General features: G+C 44.3%; 1 protein-coding gene across 2 annotated transcripts in view; it reads right to left on the reverse strand.

Annotated features, from left to right (window-relative positions):
- LAMC2 (laminin subunit gamma 2) overlaps positions 1–10,743 on the reverse strand; it is a 55,874-nt gene extending 45,131 nt beyond the window's left edge. Inside the window, exons 1-2 of one of the 2 annotated variants that reach the window (XM_072733213.1) lie at positions 10,566–10,743; positions 10,163–10,396 (exon numbers count right to left, since the gene is read on the reverse strand). In XM_072733213.1, the coding sequence (XP_072589314.1) occupies positions 10,163–10,241 (79 nt within the window). In that variant the 5' untranslated portion in view covers positions 10,242–10,396; positions 10,566–10,743. Of the gene's footprint in view, positions 1–10,162; positions 10,461–10,565 lie in introns of those variants that run through there. The other variant, XM_026001156.2, reaches the window with a different exon arrangement.
- Between the last annotated feature and the right edge of the window lie 5,969 nt (positions 10,744–16,712).

Below are 16,712 nucleotides of genomic sequence, written 5' to 3' on the forward strand. Positions count from 1 at the left end.
TTCTCTTCCCACCACAGGTCTCTAAGGCTTGCTCTTTCCTTTGCCAGGAGCACTACCTTCTCCCACCCTCCCTAAATCCACACAGCGACCAGAGCATAAATGAGGTGGGGTAGGGCCCCTGCTGCTGGCGCTTCCACAGCTTCTCCCTCCTCTGAATGCCCACAGGCCTCCATCCTTACCTCCATCCTGGCATTTATCACTTTCTGTCTTGTGTCCTCGCTATTTGTGTACCTGACTTACTTCCCCTATAGCATTTTCCACGTTCGTATCCCCACCATACCTAACATAGGGCATGGGACTGGGACAGACGGATGGATGGATAGGAGGCAGGCAGGCAGTCTGACTCTTAAGAAAAGCCAAAACACAGCACCTGAATACACAGAACTCTCCCAGGAGTCCAGGGACCCAATCTGAAATTTTCTCAATACACCAAATTTTCATTGTCGGCACATATGGCATTGAGCAGAAATTTAAAAAGCTATTGTTTTAACCCACCCCACCCCCATGCCCCCGCAAAAAAAAATTGCATGGTGAGATGGGACCAGAAAGAATTGCAGAGGAAGGTGATAATTTCAGTTAGACAAGATAGTTCAGACTTTCAGGCTGCTCTCACAGCAGAGGAGCCACGCGTCCAGACCGCCTGCACACCGGTGGTGGTGCTGGGGCTGGTGGTCCCGGAGCCCAGAGCCTGCCCGACTCCAAGGACAGCAAGGCCAGAGCGAGGCCGGCGGAGGGGCCTGGGATGAGGTCGGTCCCAGGCCTGAGACCCTGAGATCCGCCTGCAGGGGCCTGGCAGGCTCGACGGGCCGTGCACTGGGCTGGCACCGACCTCAGGGGCTAGGAATCTGGGCGTCGTGTTTGAACCTGGCAGGGCGTGCTGGCTGCCCTCACCCCCAGCCCGCCCGTGCCCCCGGTAGCTGCTCGGCGAGCTCAGGCTGACTCCGTTCCACGCAGCCGGTTTGTAAAGTGAGCTCCCCGGGCTCTCCGGTGGGTGAGTTCATGCAGAGGTGGACTCGATTCTCTGCCTTCTTTAGAGGGAAGGTGGGTGCCCTGTGTTTCCTTTCCAGTATTTTGTGCTCCTTGTTCCCTCTCGGAGGCACCAAACGTTTTCCTCTCCTTCCCTTTGGAAATTGCCTTCCCTTGGATGCTATGAGGCCGTACTGTCAGGTCTCCTCTTGGCTCCTGACCTGGTCCCCCACCCCCACCCAAGTCTTCCTGGCTGCTTGCCTTCCATTTACTCTACATGTTGGGGGTGCCCCGGGTTCAGTCCTGAACCTCCACAGCTGCAGCCTCACTCTGGAACTCTCTCGCCAAGGGCTTGGATAACCATGAAAGATGTGGACCTGGTTGCCACAGTACCTCCTGGCCCAGAATTCATTCTCAACCTCTGACCAGCCATCTGCTTTACATTTCCAACCGGTTGCCTTGCAAGCTCTTTACACAAAACATGTTTAAGATCAGACTCATAGCTGATCCCTTCAAACCATAAGGCGGGAAGCTATCTCTATGGGTTCTCCATCATTCTTACTGGCCCACATTACATTCAACACCAAATTTTACTGATATAATTCCCTGAACAGCTCAAGCCCATCCAAGTCTATGTCCACAATAGCCCCCCTAAAGCAAACCCCTATCATTTCTCGCCTTACAGTACTCTCTCACTGAATTCCCTGCAACTTCTCTTCCCTCCATCCAGCAGTCAAAACTTTTCCAAAATACAATACATCTGTGCTTACAATTCTATAGCACCTTTCCTTTACTTTTAGGATAAAGACCAGAATTCCTTAACATTGCTACAAAGACTTCCTACTTTTCCAACCTAATTTCATATAACACTCCCCACTGGGACATCTTCACCTCTCTCCCATTCATGTCATTTATACTTCATTTTATGTCTTTACTTCTTCTGCTTCTTCAAGTTCTTGCTTTGTAAAGGGAAAAACATCATAGTGGGGCGAGGCGATTTGAGCTAACATGGCAACCACCATCTTCCCTATTGTTTGTTCAAAGCAATTACACTAAAAATTAAAACTTGTCCTATTGAATATTATTCAATATTATTCCCTTCCTCTGAATCAAAGAACTGGGCCCCTGTAAACTGATGACATTTTTATGCTCAAAGATAGCAAGTGTCCATCCATGAAGTCAGCTTTAATGAGGTTTTTCAACAGGAAGTCCAATGTGAAGCACTAGACTGAAAGTGGCAAATAAAATCAACGTTGAAAATAGTATATTCACATTTAAAAAACACCAAAACCTGGCAAATGTTTATCTTCAGAAAAAAGCAATTATTGAAAATGTCCTTTCAATAACAAGATACAATCCGATGTATCTTTTGTTATTTTTACAAATACTCAAATTGCACATTACTTACAAAGTCAAAGGCAAGATACACCTAAACTCTATCAGTTAGGTAGATGCCAAAGGCGTTGGTAGCTATCATCCTATTTGCAAAAATTGAAGTCTCCAAAGTTGAGATACTCAAAATGATAAGTATTTTTATTATATTAAACTTGTATGTGGTGATGAAAATGCTCATAAGTATTTTCTAGTTTTAAAACCTCCTTCATGAGATTTTTCTTTCCAAGACGTAATGTGTTTCTCTGAACATTTCTTCATTTCAACGGATCTTGAAATATTATGGTTTAATGTGTGAATGTCTGCTTCCAGTTTTATCTTTTTAAGGCCTGTCACAATATGTGTTCTAATTAAAATTAAAAACTGAAATGGCACTTCCCTCACTATAGGATTTTTTAACTGAAGTCAGTTTTTTCTCTCACATTTTTCATAGCTGCCTTTTAATCCAACGCAGCCAGACGACCAGTGTGTATCCTGCCTGACTTGTTCCTTTCCCAGGATATGTAAATGCCCAGACAATGTGAGTATGGCTACACCAATAAGTGCCCTAAGGAAAGGAAGCATAGAGGTCATTGTTCTAGTGACACAGGCAACTTTGGATTATAGAATTCTGGACAAATTTTTTAAACTTTTTTTCTTTTAAGATTTATTTATTTGAGGGAGGGAGAGAGAATGTGTGCAGAGGGAGGGGCTAATGGAGAAGGAGAGAGAATCCCAAGCAGACTCCTCACTGAGCATGGAGCCTGGCTTGATCCCAGGATCCTGAGTTCATGACCTGAGCCAAAAGCAAGAGTTGGATGCTTAACCAACTGAGCCACCCAGGCCCACCATACTCTTAATAGTCTAAAGTCATTGAGAGTCCATGAAACTCAGATCCCCACATTTTCCTTTTGAATGATTACAGCTTAAAAGGAGTCACCTAGTTTCACTAAGAGACCGTAGTACATTATATTACAACCTAGACTTGGAAATAGTGCATGTAGACTGCAGACACTTGGCCTGGTAAGGCCTATGTCAGGACACTACACCTGGAGATGTCTTCCCCTAACACCCCATCAGGGCCCAGGCAGAGAGCAGGAAGAGGGAAAGAAAGTCCCAATCAGTAGGGAGTTGGGGACACCAATCGTCATCTAAGCAGCCAAGGAGTTCAGGGTAAAGGAGGAAACTGATGGCTCAGTCTGAGTGAGTTCAAATTGAAAGGGAAGAGATTAGGACATGAGATACAGAAGAGTTTCTCCTTTACTTATACCTGGCCCCAGAAAGAGCTCTAGGCCAGGACAACTGGTGTCAGATGTAGTATGGAGACTCAGTGAGTATGCATGGTAAAGATTCTACATGCGAATATTCAATACCCCAGTGTAATCCCACATCCTTCTGACCACACAAATAGCGATTTCTGGATTTCTATGAAATCATGTATAAAGAAAAGCATTTCAATATGGAGGGAGCATATTTGACTAACTTCAAAGAGTATGATATTCACCAAGCATTTTCTGCACAACTCACCAAAAGGCATCCTATGCCCTTTTAAGAGCAGCTGAAATAAAGAAAATTAGAGTGTTCAGGACAGCTGGAGGTGACATGAAGCAATGAGGACCAAAGGGGAAAAAATTGTATATGAGGAATATGGGTGAAGAAAAGCCAAAAAGGAAGTTCTGATTTGTATTAAAATGCTTTTCATGGTATACATCAAATGTAGTTTTTCAGTCATTTAAATTTATATTTTATTGGCTCTCTGTCCTTTTCTTTCTTCTTTCTTTCTTTCTTTCTTTCTTTCTTTCTTTCTTTCTTTCTTTCTTCTTTCTTTCTTTCTTTCTTTTTTTTAACTGAGCCACCTGGTCAGTTTCAAGCTGCTTGAAAACCTGACAACAGAGTTGAACCAAAAAAAAAAGGGGGGGGGGGGAGAGAAAACTTAGTCATTTAAAATCTGTTCTCTTGTCAATGCCCCACAAACTAGAGTTTGTGTTTGGTTCTAACCCATGGTCTCCTGACATTTTTGAAGGAAAGGCCACTATAGTGAGCCACATACATAAACAGAGACTTCTGTATAAACAAGACACAGATTTCCTTGCTAGAGATATAGGGATGTTCTTATAATAGATCAAGATTCCATCAAGTCTAGAAATTAATTTAAAGGAAAAATTTTAATAAGAATTAGAAATAAGCCAAAAAGCTGTCTTGTTAAAGAACATCAAACTAGCAACTGAAATCTGGTCCTGTGACTAAGCGCATGGCTTTGATCAAGGCAATCACTGCTCTGTGCCTCAATGTTTCCATCCATAAAGGAGGATTATACATGCTAGAGCCCAGCTCTGCTATAACTAACTGAGAATTTGCACTGCTCCTTTACCTGGTGCCTGGGTACCATGTTCCTCATCTACAAAATGAGGGGCTCTTGTCGAGAACCTAAGGTCTGAGGACCATTCTCATTTAGTACCATGATGCTGTAGGAAGAGAAAATAGTCAGGAAATGTGCAAACCTTTTTGTAAAAAATGTCCCACCTATGTGCAGCTAATTAAAGATTTGAAAAACTTTTCCAATGTTCAAATTAAGATGGGAAATGACTTGGCTGCAATTTAATTTTTTCTAGAATGTGAATATTGACAACAATTAATACAAATAAAAACTGGAAAAGAAACAGTTGGAATTCTGTAAATGGTTGACCAGCCTGAAGAAGGCCAGGGCACGTACACTATTAGCCAGGTGAGCTCCACCTCTCCTCTGATACAGCAGAAGGGAAAAACGAGCCCTTCCGTTGATCAGTGTTGGAGGAGGCACCATCCTTTTCTTCTTTCATAATTGTGACATAAGGAAGCACATGTTTGTTGGGGAGGCATATATACAGACATACAGTCACTCACAGAAACAAAAAAGACTTAGCTTTTGGCTTTAGGTATGATTCAAATGTTACATCATGTACCTGGAGGTTATTATATTAGAACACAGTCCAATAATGATTCAGTAATCCGTTAGGCCTAATATGTGACTAAATTAGAGCATTCTAGAATCTATGGCACTCCTATTTCTACACTGGTCTGTAATAGATGATTCAAGACTTGTCCTTGGAAATCTCTTTAGGAAAAAAAATCTATATAATTGAGGCACTAAGATCTTAAATGGGAAAAATATTCCCCAGATTGCCTCGACAACTTAATTCCATGTTCCCGACTTGCCCATCAACACTGATCACAAACCAACCTTCTTCCTCAGCTCCTTGGACCAGTGGCGCTAAGCCAATGGCTGCCCCAAGCTCAGGACAGCAGAATGTAAGCCTTCATAGGAATTCCCAGCAAATACTCTAACTTCTAGACTCTTATTTATTGCACATACTTGAATATAATAAGGTGGAGGTTGTTATTTTTCTGGGGGGATGGGGAAGGTCACATTTAAGTCTTTTCAAAATCTCTCCTAGGATGCGGTACTTTTTCAATTGTTTTTATTTTTAAAATAGTATTTGGGGAAGACACATTAATTTGAAATGACGTCAATCAATGTTTTAGACACTTATCTGTAAGGTAGAGGTCAGGCTGTTGAACACAATTCTCATACTTGTTCATTATCTCACAATGGCGAGTGCTGAAAGTTGTCATAAATAAACCTTTCACGATGATTATGCTGGGAAGATTACAATGTGTGTTGAAGGATAATTTTTAAATCTTTTAGACATTTTGAAAATGGTGTACTTTCCGGTGACAGCATCAGAAGCAAATTCAAATCGAGCTATATCTCAAGTCACCCAGTCCTAAGTGAAGAAGAACCTGTATTCAAGTTGTGCTAGATGCAAAGGTGGAGTTTGAATGGAATTAGTTCATGAAATGTGAATTTACAGATTAATACTTGTAAGTTCTTATTTTAGAAATCATGTATTTTAAATGGGTTTGTGAATTAATATGCTAAATTAGGCATAAAAAGACAGGTGACCACTGCATCTACACTGCTAAATGTTTTCATAATTTGGTTGGCCAAATCCTTACTTGGGGGAGATTCTTCTATTGAGAAGTGAGAGACCAGCTTATGTGGGGATGCTCTTACATATGGGCATGTTCTAGAGGGCAAAAGACTCGATGAATCTATATGTGATGAGATTTGGTGGTTGACAAAAGACAAGGATAAGAAACGCTATGAAGTCTAATTTTGGAATTCCAATCTGCTTGGAGTCCCTTGTCAGGAATTCCATTTGTTTCATTAGGAAAAACTTGGGATTCATTTTAGCCAGAGCAGAAGGGTTCCTCAACACCTTTCAAAAACGTTATCACTTAAAACTCAGAAGGCAATATATTGATATTTGGCACTGACAGGGCAGTTAGTTATATAATAGTAATACTAAACCCTTAGTGAGGGCTTCCTAGGCACTGTGCAAAGCGCTTTATAGGTAATGATCACAGTAAGTTATTTTCCTCATCTTAGAGATCAGGAACTTGAGTAGCAGGGGAAGTAGCTTGCCTAAACCCCACAAATGGGAAATGACAGAGCTAGGATTTGAAGGCAGGCCTGCACCTGCATGCATGATGCTGTGGCATTTCCAGAGTTCAAGTAACAGAATTCACGAGCGAGTATAAGCCTTCCCAGGGGTCCCTTCCACTATCCACAGCACCTCTTTTCCAGTATCGGGCCATGGGAGAAACCAGATTAATGTTCTATAATCATCTTGGAGTCTGAGTTCATTATTCTAGAATGATTGCTTCAAAACTTATCTGATGGTTGAATCCAACAAGATTATTTTATCCTCATTCTTTGTATAGTGATACTTTTATATCTAAATATCATTTTATTATACCTACATTGTTGCAACTTTTCCTGGGGCTAGCAAAACATTCCTCTTTGATAATGTTCTCTAACCCCAAGGCCCATTCCTCCTTGTTCTTTCTCCTTCATTGTTTCTCCATCTCCTTGATAAGTGTTGAGGTTTCTCTTACCTCTGTGTCCCAAGGTAATCTCATCTGTTGTCAGGGCTTGCTTTCCACCTTTGGTATCCCCCATTTTATATTTCAAACTGTTCTAAACTTCAAAATCATAGCTCCAGTTCTTCCCCAGGACTGCTGGACCTCTCCACTTGGGTCTCTAATTCAACAGATCCCTGTAGGAGCTCACCCCTTTCTCTTCATCCACTACCCAACCTTGCTCCCAAATCTGGTCCTTTTCTTAGAGTTCTCCTTTCCTTTAATGGCATCACTGTCTAACCAATCACACTAACCTGAAACCTCAGACCCGTCCTGGACTCTTGCTTATTGCTCATGATTTCCCCTTACTGTTATCCCTAACTCACACTCATTGGGTCACCAAATTCTTTCAATTTTACCTCCTACATATCTCTGAAATCTGTTTCCGCTTTGCTGTTCCCACCACCACAATGAAAGCCTTTGTCACCTCTCATTTGGATTATTGGAATGGCTGTCTGTTGCCCTCTCGTAGCTCAACTCCATTCCTCTAAGTCAGTGAGTGACTTGTCTAAGACATGAATCTGACTATGCCCACCTCTGCTTATAAACCATCTGCAACTCTTCTTGACCTGTGGGTCACTATCCTAACTGCACAGCCTGGCACATAAGACTCCTCACAACCCGGATCTTGGCTACATTTCTAGTCTCATTCCAATCGACTTCTTGCCCCTTCTCTAGTCATGTGATCTGTGTGACCTGTGATCCAGACCAATGGAGCTACATGCCACATTCTCTCATACAAACTGTGAGCTCCTGAAGGGAAGTCCTTATCTTGCTTATTGATCTCTGCGTATCCAAGTTCACTACTTATACCTGCACCATTGGCTTCAGACTTCTTAAAGAAATGTGGTTAAAAAAAAAAAAAAAGAAATGTGGCTCCAAGCATTTTAAGGCACTTTACAATAATTCCTCATCCTTTCAACAACTCTGCGAGCTTGCACAGTACTACTGCTTCCATTTAACAGGCAAGGAAGATCTCAAGAAGCTGAGGAGCCTAAACGATTACTAATAAGAAACTAGTAAGTGAGTCCGCCAGAATTTGAAGCCAGGTCAGGCTGACTCTAAAGCCTGTGCTTTAGCTGAAAGTCAAACTGATGATATCTAAACACCATGATTTCACCTTCAAGGGAACAACCAAGAAACAATGTCATTGCTTTAGGCTCTCACAGGTGCAGCCCACAGGATGCCCAGATGCAGGTCACTCTGGGAAGTGGCAAATCTCATACTTTGGTCCAACTTACGCTGTATCCCAGCATCCCGTGAACAGATAAGCATGGGTGCTCTAGCCTAACACCAAACTTTTCACTCTCATTGAACCCTAAAATGAAGCCCTTTGAGGAGGGAGCCTAATATCTTAAGCAGCCCATCTCCAAGGAACAGGAAAGTCTAGAAATGATACTGAACACCGGTTCTGACTTACTGGTCCAGATGGAATACTCAGAGCTTGTCATATCCTTGAGAAGAGCCCAAGCTCTGTCCTCCTGAGTCTGATTTCATCAAATAACTGATAAAATCCTACATATTTATTTCTGTTATCTAATGCTAACACAACATAGTAATGCTTAACCATAGCCAATGGGAAAATTGGTTCAATATTACTCATTATGTAAGACATATGTACTTGCTCCTTCATTACTTTTACAATCTAGTCCCAAAAGCTCCAGCCTAAGAATCCCCAGATCAAGTGCCAGATGTGCCTCTGCCAATAGCTCGTGTGTGGCTTTGTGCAATCCATTTCTGTGTTTTCTTATTTTAAGCCACAGGATATAGTACTTGATCCATAAGTGGTCCCTTTGAATTCTAATATTCTGAGACTCTCTTTACTTTTAGGAAGTTTCTCATGAGGTTAACTCTAAGGGAACCTTAGCTACATGGTTATTTTCATAAATGACTTTTAACATGGTAGTCAGGGATGATGGGTCGGAAGTTAATTCCAAGAAAAAAAAAGAAAAGAAAAGAAAAGAAAAGAAAAGAAAAGAAAAGAAAAGAAAAGAAAAGAAAGGACGGTATCAGTGCATTCAAACACATGCTAAACTATCCATTCCATTCAAGTCTAATTCAGGCCAACCATTTATGGAAAGTCTAAGATAATTCTGTGCATACATGAATATTGTCTTATGTTTGTACATTCACATGTGTGAAAATGGCTCTTGGGCCTATTGAAATGATTATTGAAAGGCCATCAGGTGCAGGAAGCAATAGAAATACGAAAACTGAAGGCAATTATGCAAGCAGATATTATCTGTAAAACTAAATGACAAGGAAAACCCCCGTCAGGTGTTGTCATAGCTGACACATGCAGATAGCAAACGGTTGCTAGGTTCTCAGCAAGTTTTGTTTACATGAGTGAGTGAGTTGAACTCACGGACATGACAGCCGCTGGGCACTCGGGGTTAAGATCAAGTGATCTATGACACAGGCCCCCAATAAATGCCTGTTGGATGAATACTACGTGAGCACACTCTCAGAAGTAACATGCAAAAGTAAAGCATCGCCAAGACTCCCAAGGTTCAGTTTCCGTCCCAAAGTCGAACCGGGGTCTCCAGCAGGATCACTGGAGAGGCGCCTTTTCCCATCGTCGTGGGGCTCCCGGTGCCACCAAAAATCTCCACCAAAACCCATCCCGGGAAGAGAGAGTACAGGCCAACGGATCACTGACTGACACGACTGATCAGGGGCCCACCGACCCCAAGAGCAATCCAGAAGGACGGACGGACCCCCCTGGGCTGGCTCCGCATCTGGAGAAGCGCCCGCGGGCGGGAGGAGGGGGAGCCCCAGGGAGCTCGCCTCGCCGCAGCGGGGATGCTCGGCGGCGCCGAGGACCGGGGTGCGCAGAGCGAGGCCGCCCGCTTCCCCGACTCACCTTGGCTCCCGGAGGAGGCCCGGGCCGCAGGCAGCAGCAGCGCCAGGCACAGGCCGCAGCGCAGCCAGAGCGCAGGCATGGCCGGGCCCCGCGCGTCCAACCCGCCGCAGCGCGCCCGCCGCCGGCCCTCGCGCTCCGCTCCGCCCGCCTTTCCCCGATCAGGTGGTTTTATCGCCTCCTCTACCTGACTCAGTCCTGCCAGGAAGAGAGCCCGCGGTTCAGGGTGTGACTCACCTGTGAATAAGGAGGACCCAGCCCTCAGCAGGCAGACAAACCCAGCACGCACCGCGCTGCAGGGGCGCCCCAGCACCCTCCCCGCACCCCCCCCCCCCCGCACCGCCACCTCCACCCCCCACCCCCCACCCCCCCCGTGCCGCCGCCGCAGGAAGCTTGCGCTGCACACCTGGCCCGGGCAGAGGGTGTGGTGCGGAGGCTGCGGCCCAGGGATCCCGCCCGAGGAATGTGCCCGCTTCCCCGCAGCCCTGCTTCTCTCCGGGGGTGGTCCGCGCCCGAGCCGCAGCACCCTACCCACCCCTTCCTCCCACTGGGCGCAGACTCAGGAACCAGTCGGGGCCCTGAGCGAGGAGAGCGAGCGAGCGCGGGGTGCTCGGCAGCCTGGGCCCCCCCTTCTCCACCCTGGGAGGGCCTGCGCGCGCCCCCTGCAACACACCTGCTTGGCTGACTCGCCTTCCCTTGCCTCCCCATCCCCAGGCCGGACCCCCAACTTCCTGACGCCCGGAGTCCCCCGCTGGTGGATTGGTCTCCCTTTGGAGGCTCGGTTCCGCTCTCTACTCCCACATCTAGTGCGGTTGCTGGCTTACAGTCGGTGCTCAATAAGTGTTCTGTGGACTAGAAGAAAAAGGAGGACCCGGATTTCGTATTCCCCTTAACACGTTAGGGCATCTTTCTCGTACAGATGATGTTTGTTGAGACTGACCGTGTCATCCAAGTCCCTCGTGCTGGGTGAAGGGAGTGATGTCCAGGCAACTGCAAGTCTTGAGGTATCCCTACATGGTCCCAATGCCTAAGGAGGCTGGTGGCAATAATGCAGAGACGCTTCTGTCAGAGAGAAAGCTTTGGTTCCTACTAGAAATTTAAAAATTACCAGAAGGGGGGTCACCTGGCCGGCTCAGTGGGTTAAGCTACCAACTGGGTTTCAGCTCAGGTCATGACCTCCAGTGGAGTGGTGGGCTGGAGCCGCCTTCAGGCTCCGCTCTCAATGCGGGGTCTGCTTGTCCCTCTCCCTCTGCTTCTCCTTCTGCTTGTGTGCTCTCTCGCTCTCTCTCAGATAAACAAATTAATTCATTTTTAAAATATTTTGAAATTAATTAAATGAATAAAAATCATCAGAGATTTATACGTACTCAGTAGATATGCACAGTCTATCCAAAACAATCCTTCTCCTACTTTTCATCATCAGGGACTACAAAGGGTCCCAAAAACATTGTTGTTCACTGACTAACTGAATGAATGTTCTCGAGATAGTTCTATAGATGATATCATAAGGCAACAAACAATATAGCATAGTACATGATTCTGTGTCAAAAGGTGTGAGAATTTCAGTTTATGCGTGCAGCTGAGAGTAGTGTGAGCTGACTGGGATAGCTCGGGAGGGTTTTGTACAAAACATGGACCATGAACCACGTGTTCAGGAATAATCAGGATCTGAATACAGCACCAAAGAACCACAAAGAACCACTGCAAACTGGCTACCATCTACTCTAAAATTTCCAGCCACACACACAAAAAAGGAGGAATAGAAAGGAAACTCTGATTTTCCTCATCCCAAGCTTCTACTCTTCTCTTCGACTCTGTTCAGGATTCAAACAACATAAAGATTCTTCTCTCTAACAACTCATAGTGTCCAACTGCTGCTACAGTTTCGGTTCCTGGAGACCAGGTATTTATAATTTCCCCATCTAGTAACCAGTACATGATGGAGGCTGAAATCATGTCCCGGAGTCCCTGACTCTTGCGCTTATACCCATCACTGTTGTGCAATCCTCTGCAATCTTGCAAGAATAAGGAACAGAGCAAGATAAAGTCTTGAAGGTAAATTTCACTTTAGTACAGATTATTATACAGATTATTATAGTAATAATAAATAATTATATATATATAATAAATAATTTTATATATATAAAATCTACCACCATTTTTGGATAGTGATAGGAATAAAAGCTAATACCTATATAGTGTCTACTATTTGTAATCACTGTTATAAATCCTTTATACAGAACAATACTTTAATCTTTGAAACAATGCTATGGCATAGGTGTATTATGAATTGCCCATTTTACAGATCAGAAAACAGAGGCATTGAAAGGTCAAGTGACATGCTCAAGGTCACACTGCTTAGTAAGTGGCAAAGCCAAGATGCAAAACTAGGCAGTCTAGTTCCAGAGTTTATAAAGAGTTTCCAATGAAAAAAAAAAAAACATTAAAAAAAAAAGACAAATTCACAATACTGAATGAATTCAATATGCAACCAATGGTTATTTATCAACCAGGGTGGGTTGTGGAGTATTGGCCTGTATCAATAAAGTCAAGTCACAATGACTCTGAACAAGAATTTCTGATTTTCCTAACATGTTAGCTCTGAAAGGGCCCCCAGAGGTCACCTGGACCTGGGGTAGGAAATGGGCAGCCAGACCTGGGCACCAGGCCATCCAGCAACCATTTATGTGAACAGTGCACTTCAGTGTTTCTCTGTTCTTCCTCCCTTCTCATTGCCTTATTCCAGGCCTCTTCACACATCTCAACAACCTGTCTGGCTCAGGCTGGAGACCCCTGCCCTTGGCTTCATCTCCTACCTTGCTCAGGGACAGTATCAACCCCCTTTGTCAATTTGAGGATTTTTTCCATAGTGGTTTACTGATCAAAAGTCAAGGTTCTTTTTCTTTTTCTTTTTTTTTTTTTTAAGATTTTATTTATTTATTCATGAGAGACACAGAGAGAGAGGCAAAGACAGAGGCAGAGGGAGAAGCAGGCTCCTCGCCAGGAGCCCAGTGTGGGACTCCATCCCAGAATCCTGGTATCATGACCTGAGCCAAAAGGCAGACACTCAACCACTGAGCCACCCGGGTGCCCAAAAGTCAAGGTTCTGAAGCAGATTCCTAGGGCCAAATCCTGGCTTGACCTCTCATTATTTTGTTTTCTCTAAAACTCAGTTTCTTCATCTGTAAAGTGGGGGTAATGATAGAACAGTTACCCGGTAGGGAAGCTGGGAAAATTAAATGCATTAATGATCCACCTAGTGTTCAGGGAAGTACCAGACATAATATACACTATATAAATTAGCTATAATAATAATAGTTTTCATTGCTATTATTATCAGTAAGCATCATCAGTTTTCCCTTCCTATAATTACTAACAAATACCATATGAGAAAGATCGGGGGGTTTGTTCAATCCTTCTACTAATTGACTATCCAATGGAATTTTAAATTTCCAGATTCCCATCCAGATTGCCAACATTTACTTGGAAGTTGTGAATTAATTTGTATTTTTGCTGCATCCAGGTCTTCCTGCCTAATGTTTTAAGATTTTTGCATTTAGAACTTCATTTTGAATAAGGCGTAGGAAGGTCTTATATTTCAGGGGAAATGGAAAGCTAAGATGGATTTAAATAATTCTTATGATGAACTGCAGTTGACACATGCTTTCCGAAAAGGCAGCGAAGGTCTATTTGCTTTTCTGTGTGACCCAAATAAATCTTTCTTTTCCAAATCCAGACAAAAATCATTAGAGACTATTCAGCAATAAAAAGGAATGAACCACTGACACATGCAGAACATGGATGAATCTCAAGGCATTGTGCTAGTGAAAGAAGCCAGACAACAAAAGACCAAATTCTACATAATTCCATTCATATGAAATCCTAGAAAAGGTAAAACTATAAGGAAAGAACATACCAGTGCTTGGCAGTGGTAGGGGACTGATGGCAATGGGGCAGGAGGCTCATTTTGGGGGATGAAAGAAGTATTTTGACATATAATAATGGTCTAAAGTAGCCAAATTTTTTAAAAAGCAATCCAGGGGATCCCTGGGTGGCTCAGTGGTTTAGCGCCTGCCTTAGGCCCAGGGCATGATCCTGGAGTCCCCGAATCAAGGCCCACAATGGGCTCCTGGCATGGAGCCTGCTTCTCCCTCTGCCAATGTCTCTGCCTCTTTCTCTCTGTGTCTCTCATGAATAAATAAATAAATAATTTTTTAAAAAATTATAATAAATAAATAAGCAATCCAATTGTACATTAAAACAGGGAAGTTTGATTGTGTGTAAATTATACCTCAGGGGTACCTGGGTGGCTCAGTGATTGAGGGTCTGCCTTTGGCTCAAGTCATGATCCCAGGGTCCTGGGATTGAGTCCCACATGGGGAGCCTGCTTCTCCCTTTGTCTATGGCTCTGCCTCCCTCTCTGTGTCTCTCCTGAATAAGTAAAGAAACTCTTTAAAAAATAAATAAATAAATAAAAAATACTTAAAAAAAAAAAACCTGGTATAAAAAAATAAGAGAAAAATCTCAAAACAATCTATATGATAAGTGAGGTGATATTCAGTTCAAATGTGCAAACTCAGACCCAGGACTAGAAACACACCTCTGTCTGTACAAGTTGTGACAAAGTCAGGGCAGAGTCCAGCCCTAACCCCCTGCTGGTTGTCATAGGCTCCAAAGAGCTCCAGGCAGAAACGCCACCCAAGAATTGCAGGGGGACCCCTCTTCCGGAAACCTGTTTTTTTTGGCCAATTTACAAAAGGTAAGAGATGCCCTTCTGAAATGTTTGCTTTGGGGCCACCAGTTTCAAACCTCTGCTGGACTTTTGTTCCAGGAAGTGAGCTCTCGGATTGTCATCCTCTCGTCCCCCAAACGGCCAGGTCCACCCAGAGTCTAGGCCTTGGAATCAGTGAGGATGACCTTGGAGGCAGAAGTTCTCTGCTTGCGGAGCTGGGAAGGTGCTCGTGCATTTCCTCGGGGCGGGCCCGGAAGGCTGGGGCCCTGGAAGTCCCCGAGGCCCATTGTTTTATTTGCAGCTCAGTCATCATCCAGGGGACTTTTCTTTGTACAGGGCTGTGTAAATCACTCCGCAGAACTGTCATCTCTCCACCCCCAACCTCCCAAAGAGAATCACAAGTGACATGTTGATTTTTGCCTCCAGTTCCATCATTACCTTAGCTAACTTTCAGAAGGAATGTCTGGCATGTCACCCTCTTTCAAACTCACTTATGATAAAAACAAGCACTGGCTGTTAACATGCCGGCTTTTGGACTCCATTCCCTGCCCCAGAACTCTCCAGAGACTTCTAATTATGTCAGCCTGTGCATAAAAATTGCAAGTGTAAAATACAGCAATCAAGGCATTAAAAAAAAAATCAGCTCCCCTTTGTTCTTCATTGATAAAGGAAAATGTCCATAAATGGAAGTGGTTCAGCGTTTCCTGGGCCGCCTGGGTAAATTCTCTAAGGTTGGCCAGACTCCAGGAAGCAATGTTCTCTGAAGCAGGCGCTCTGGCTGAAGGGGCAGCCTTCCATTTTATGCAGAAACATGTATAGCGTTCCCACAGCTCCCATCCGGGGAGCAGCAGAGGCCAGGCCAGAGCTCCACGAAGGCCTTTGACTTTTAAGGGCAGATGATCCTTTTTCCTGTGGCTGCCTGGTGGCCCCCCCACCCCGACAGGGGATGAGGGGATGTGTTAGTAATGAACAGCCACACACAAAGCACGATTGCATTTGCATCTTTTTGGGGTGTAGTTATTGCAGATGGAAATTTTCAAATCTAGCCTTTGTTTACCAAAACGACAAATGAGGAAGAGCAGAGAGAAGAGGGACACAAGCTCTGAGCATAGAAGAAATGACGGAGGGAGAGATTCTGGGAACTTCAGGAGATTTAGGGGGCCGCCACCTCCTGTGTTTGCTTAGTTCCACTCGTCTGTGAAATGTCAATTCGTGGATTAAATATGCTGCCCACGCTTCCTTGGCCGCACCAATCCTTGATCTATAGATACTGAGTTGCACGAGAGGTCAAGGAGCCCACACAGCGCAGATTCTCCCCTGGGTTGCCCTGGCGGTGGTGGAGGGCAGGCATGACAAGACAGGCTGGAAGGGAGCGGTGGCCACCCTTAGAGCCGAGATTCTCACCCGTGTGCCTTCCCAGAGGGAGAAATGAGCCCAGGAAACAGTGTTTCTAGACACGCTTAATTTCACCTTTAATAATTTAAATTATAAAGTCTGAAAAATTCTATAGCATTTAGAGTAGTTCTCTGTGTTTATTATTTTTTTTTAAGATTTTATTTATTTATTCATGAGAGAGAGAGAGCGCGCGGCAGAGACACAATTCTCTGTGTTTAGACAGGAGACTTTGGACACATTTTAAACATCTAACATGGGGCGCCTGAATGGCTCAGTCCGGCATACAGCTCTTGATTTCGGCTCAGGTTGTAATCTCAGGGTCATGAGATGGAGCCCCGTGCTGGGTTCCAGGCTCTACTGGAGAGTCTACTTGAGTTTCTCTCCCTCTTCCCCGCCTCGCACATGCTCTCACTCTCTCTCTCTCTC

Source organism: Vulpes vulpes, chromosome 13, assembly GCF_048418805.1.
Source record: "Vulpes vulpes isolate BD-2025 chromosome 13, VulVul3, whole genome shotgun sequence".
Taxonomy (NCBI): domain Eukaryota; kingdom Metazoa; phylum Chordata; class Mammalia; order Carnivora; family Canidae; genus Vulpes; species Vulpes vulpes.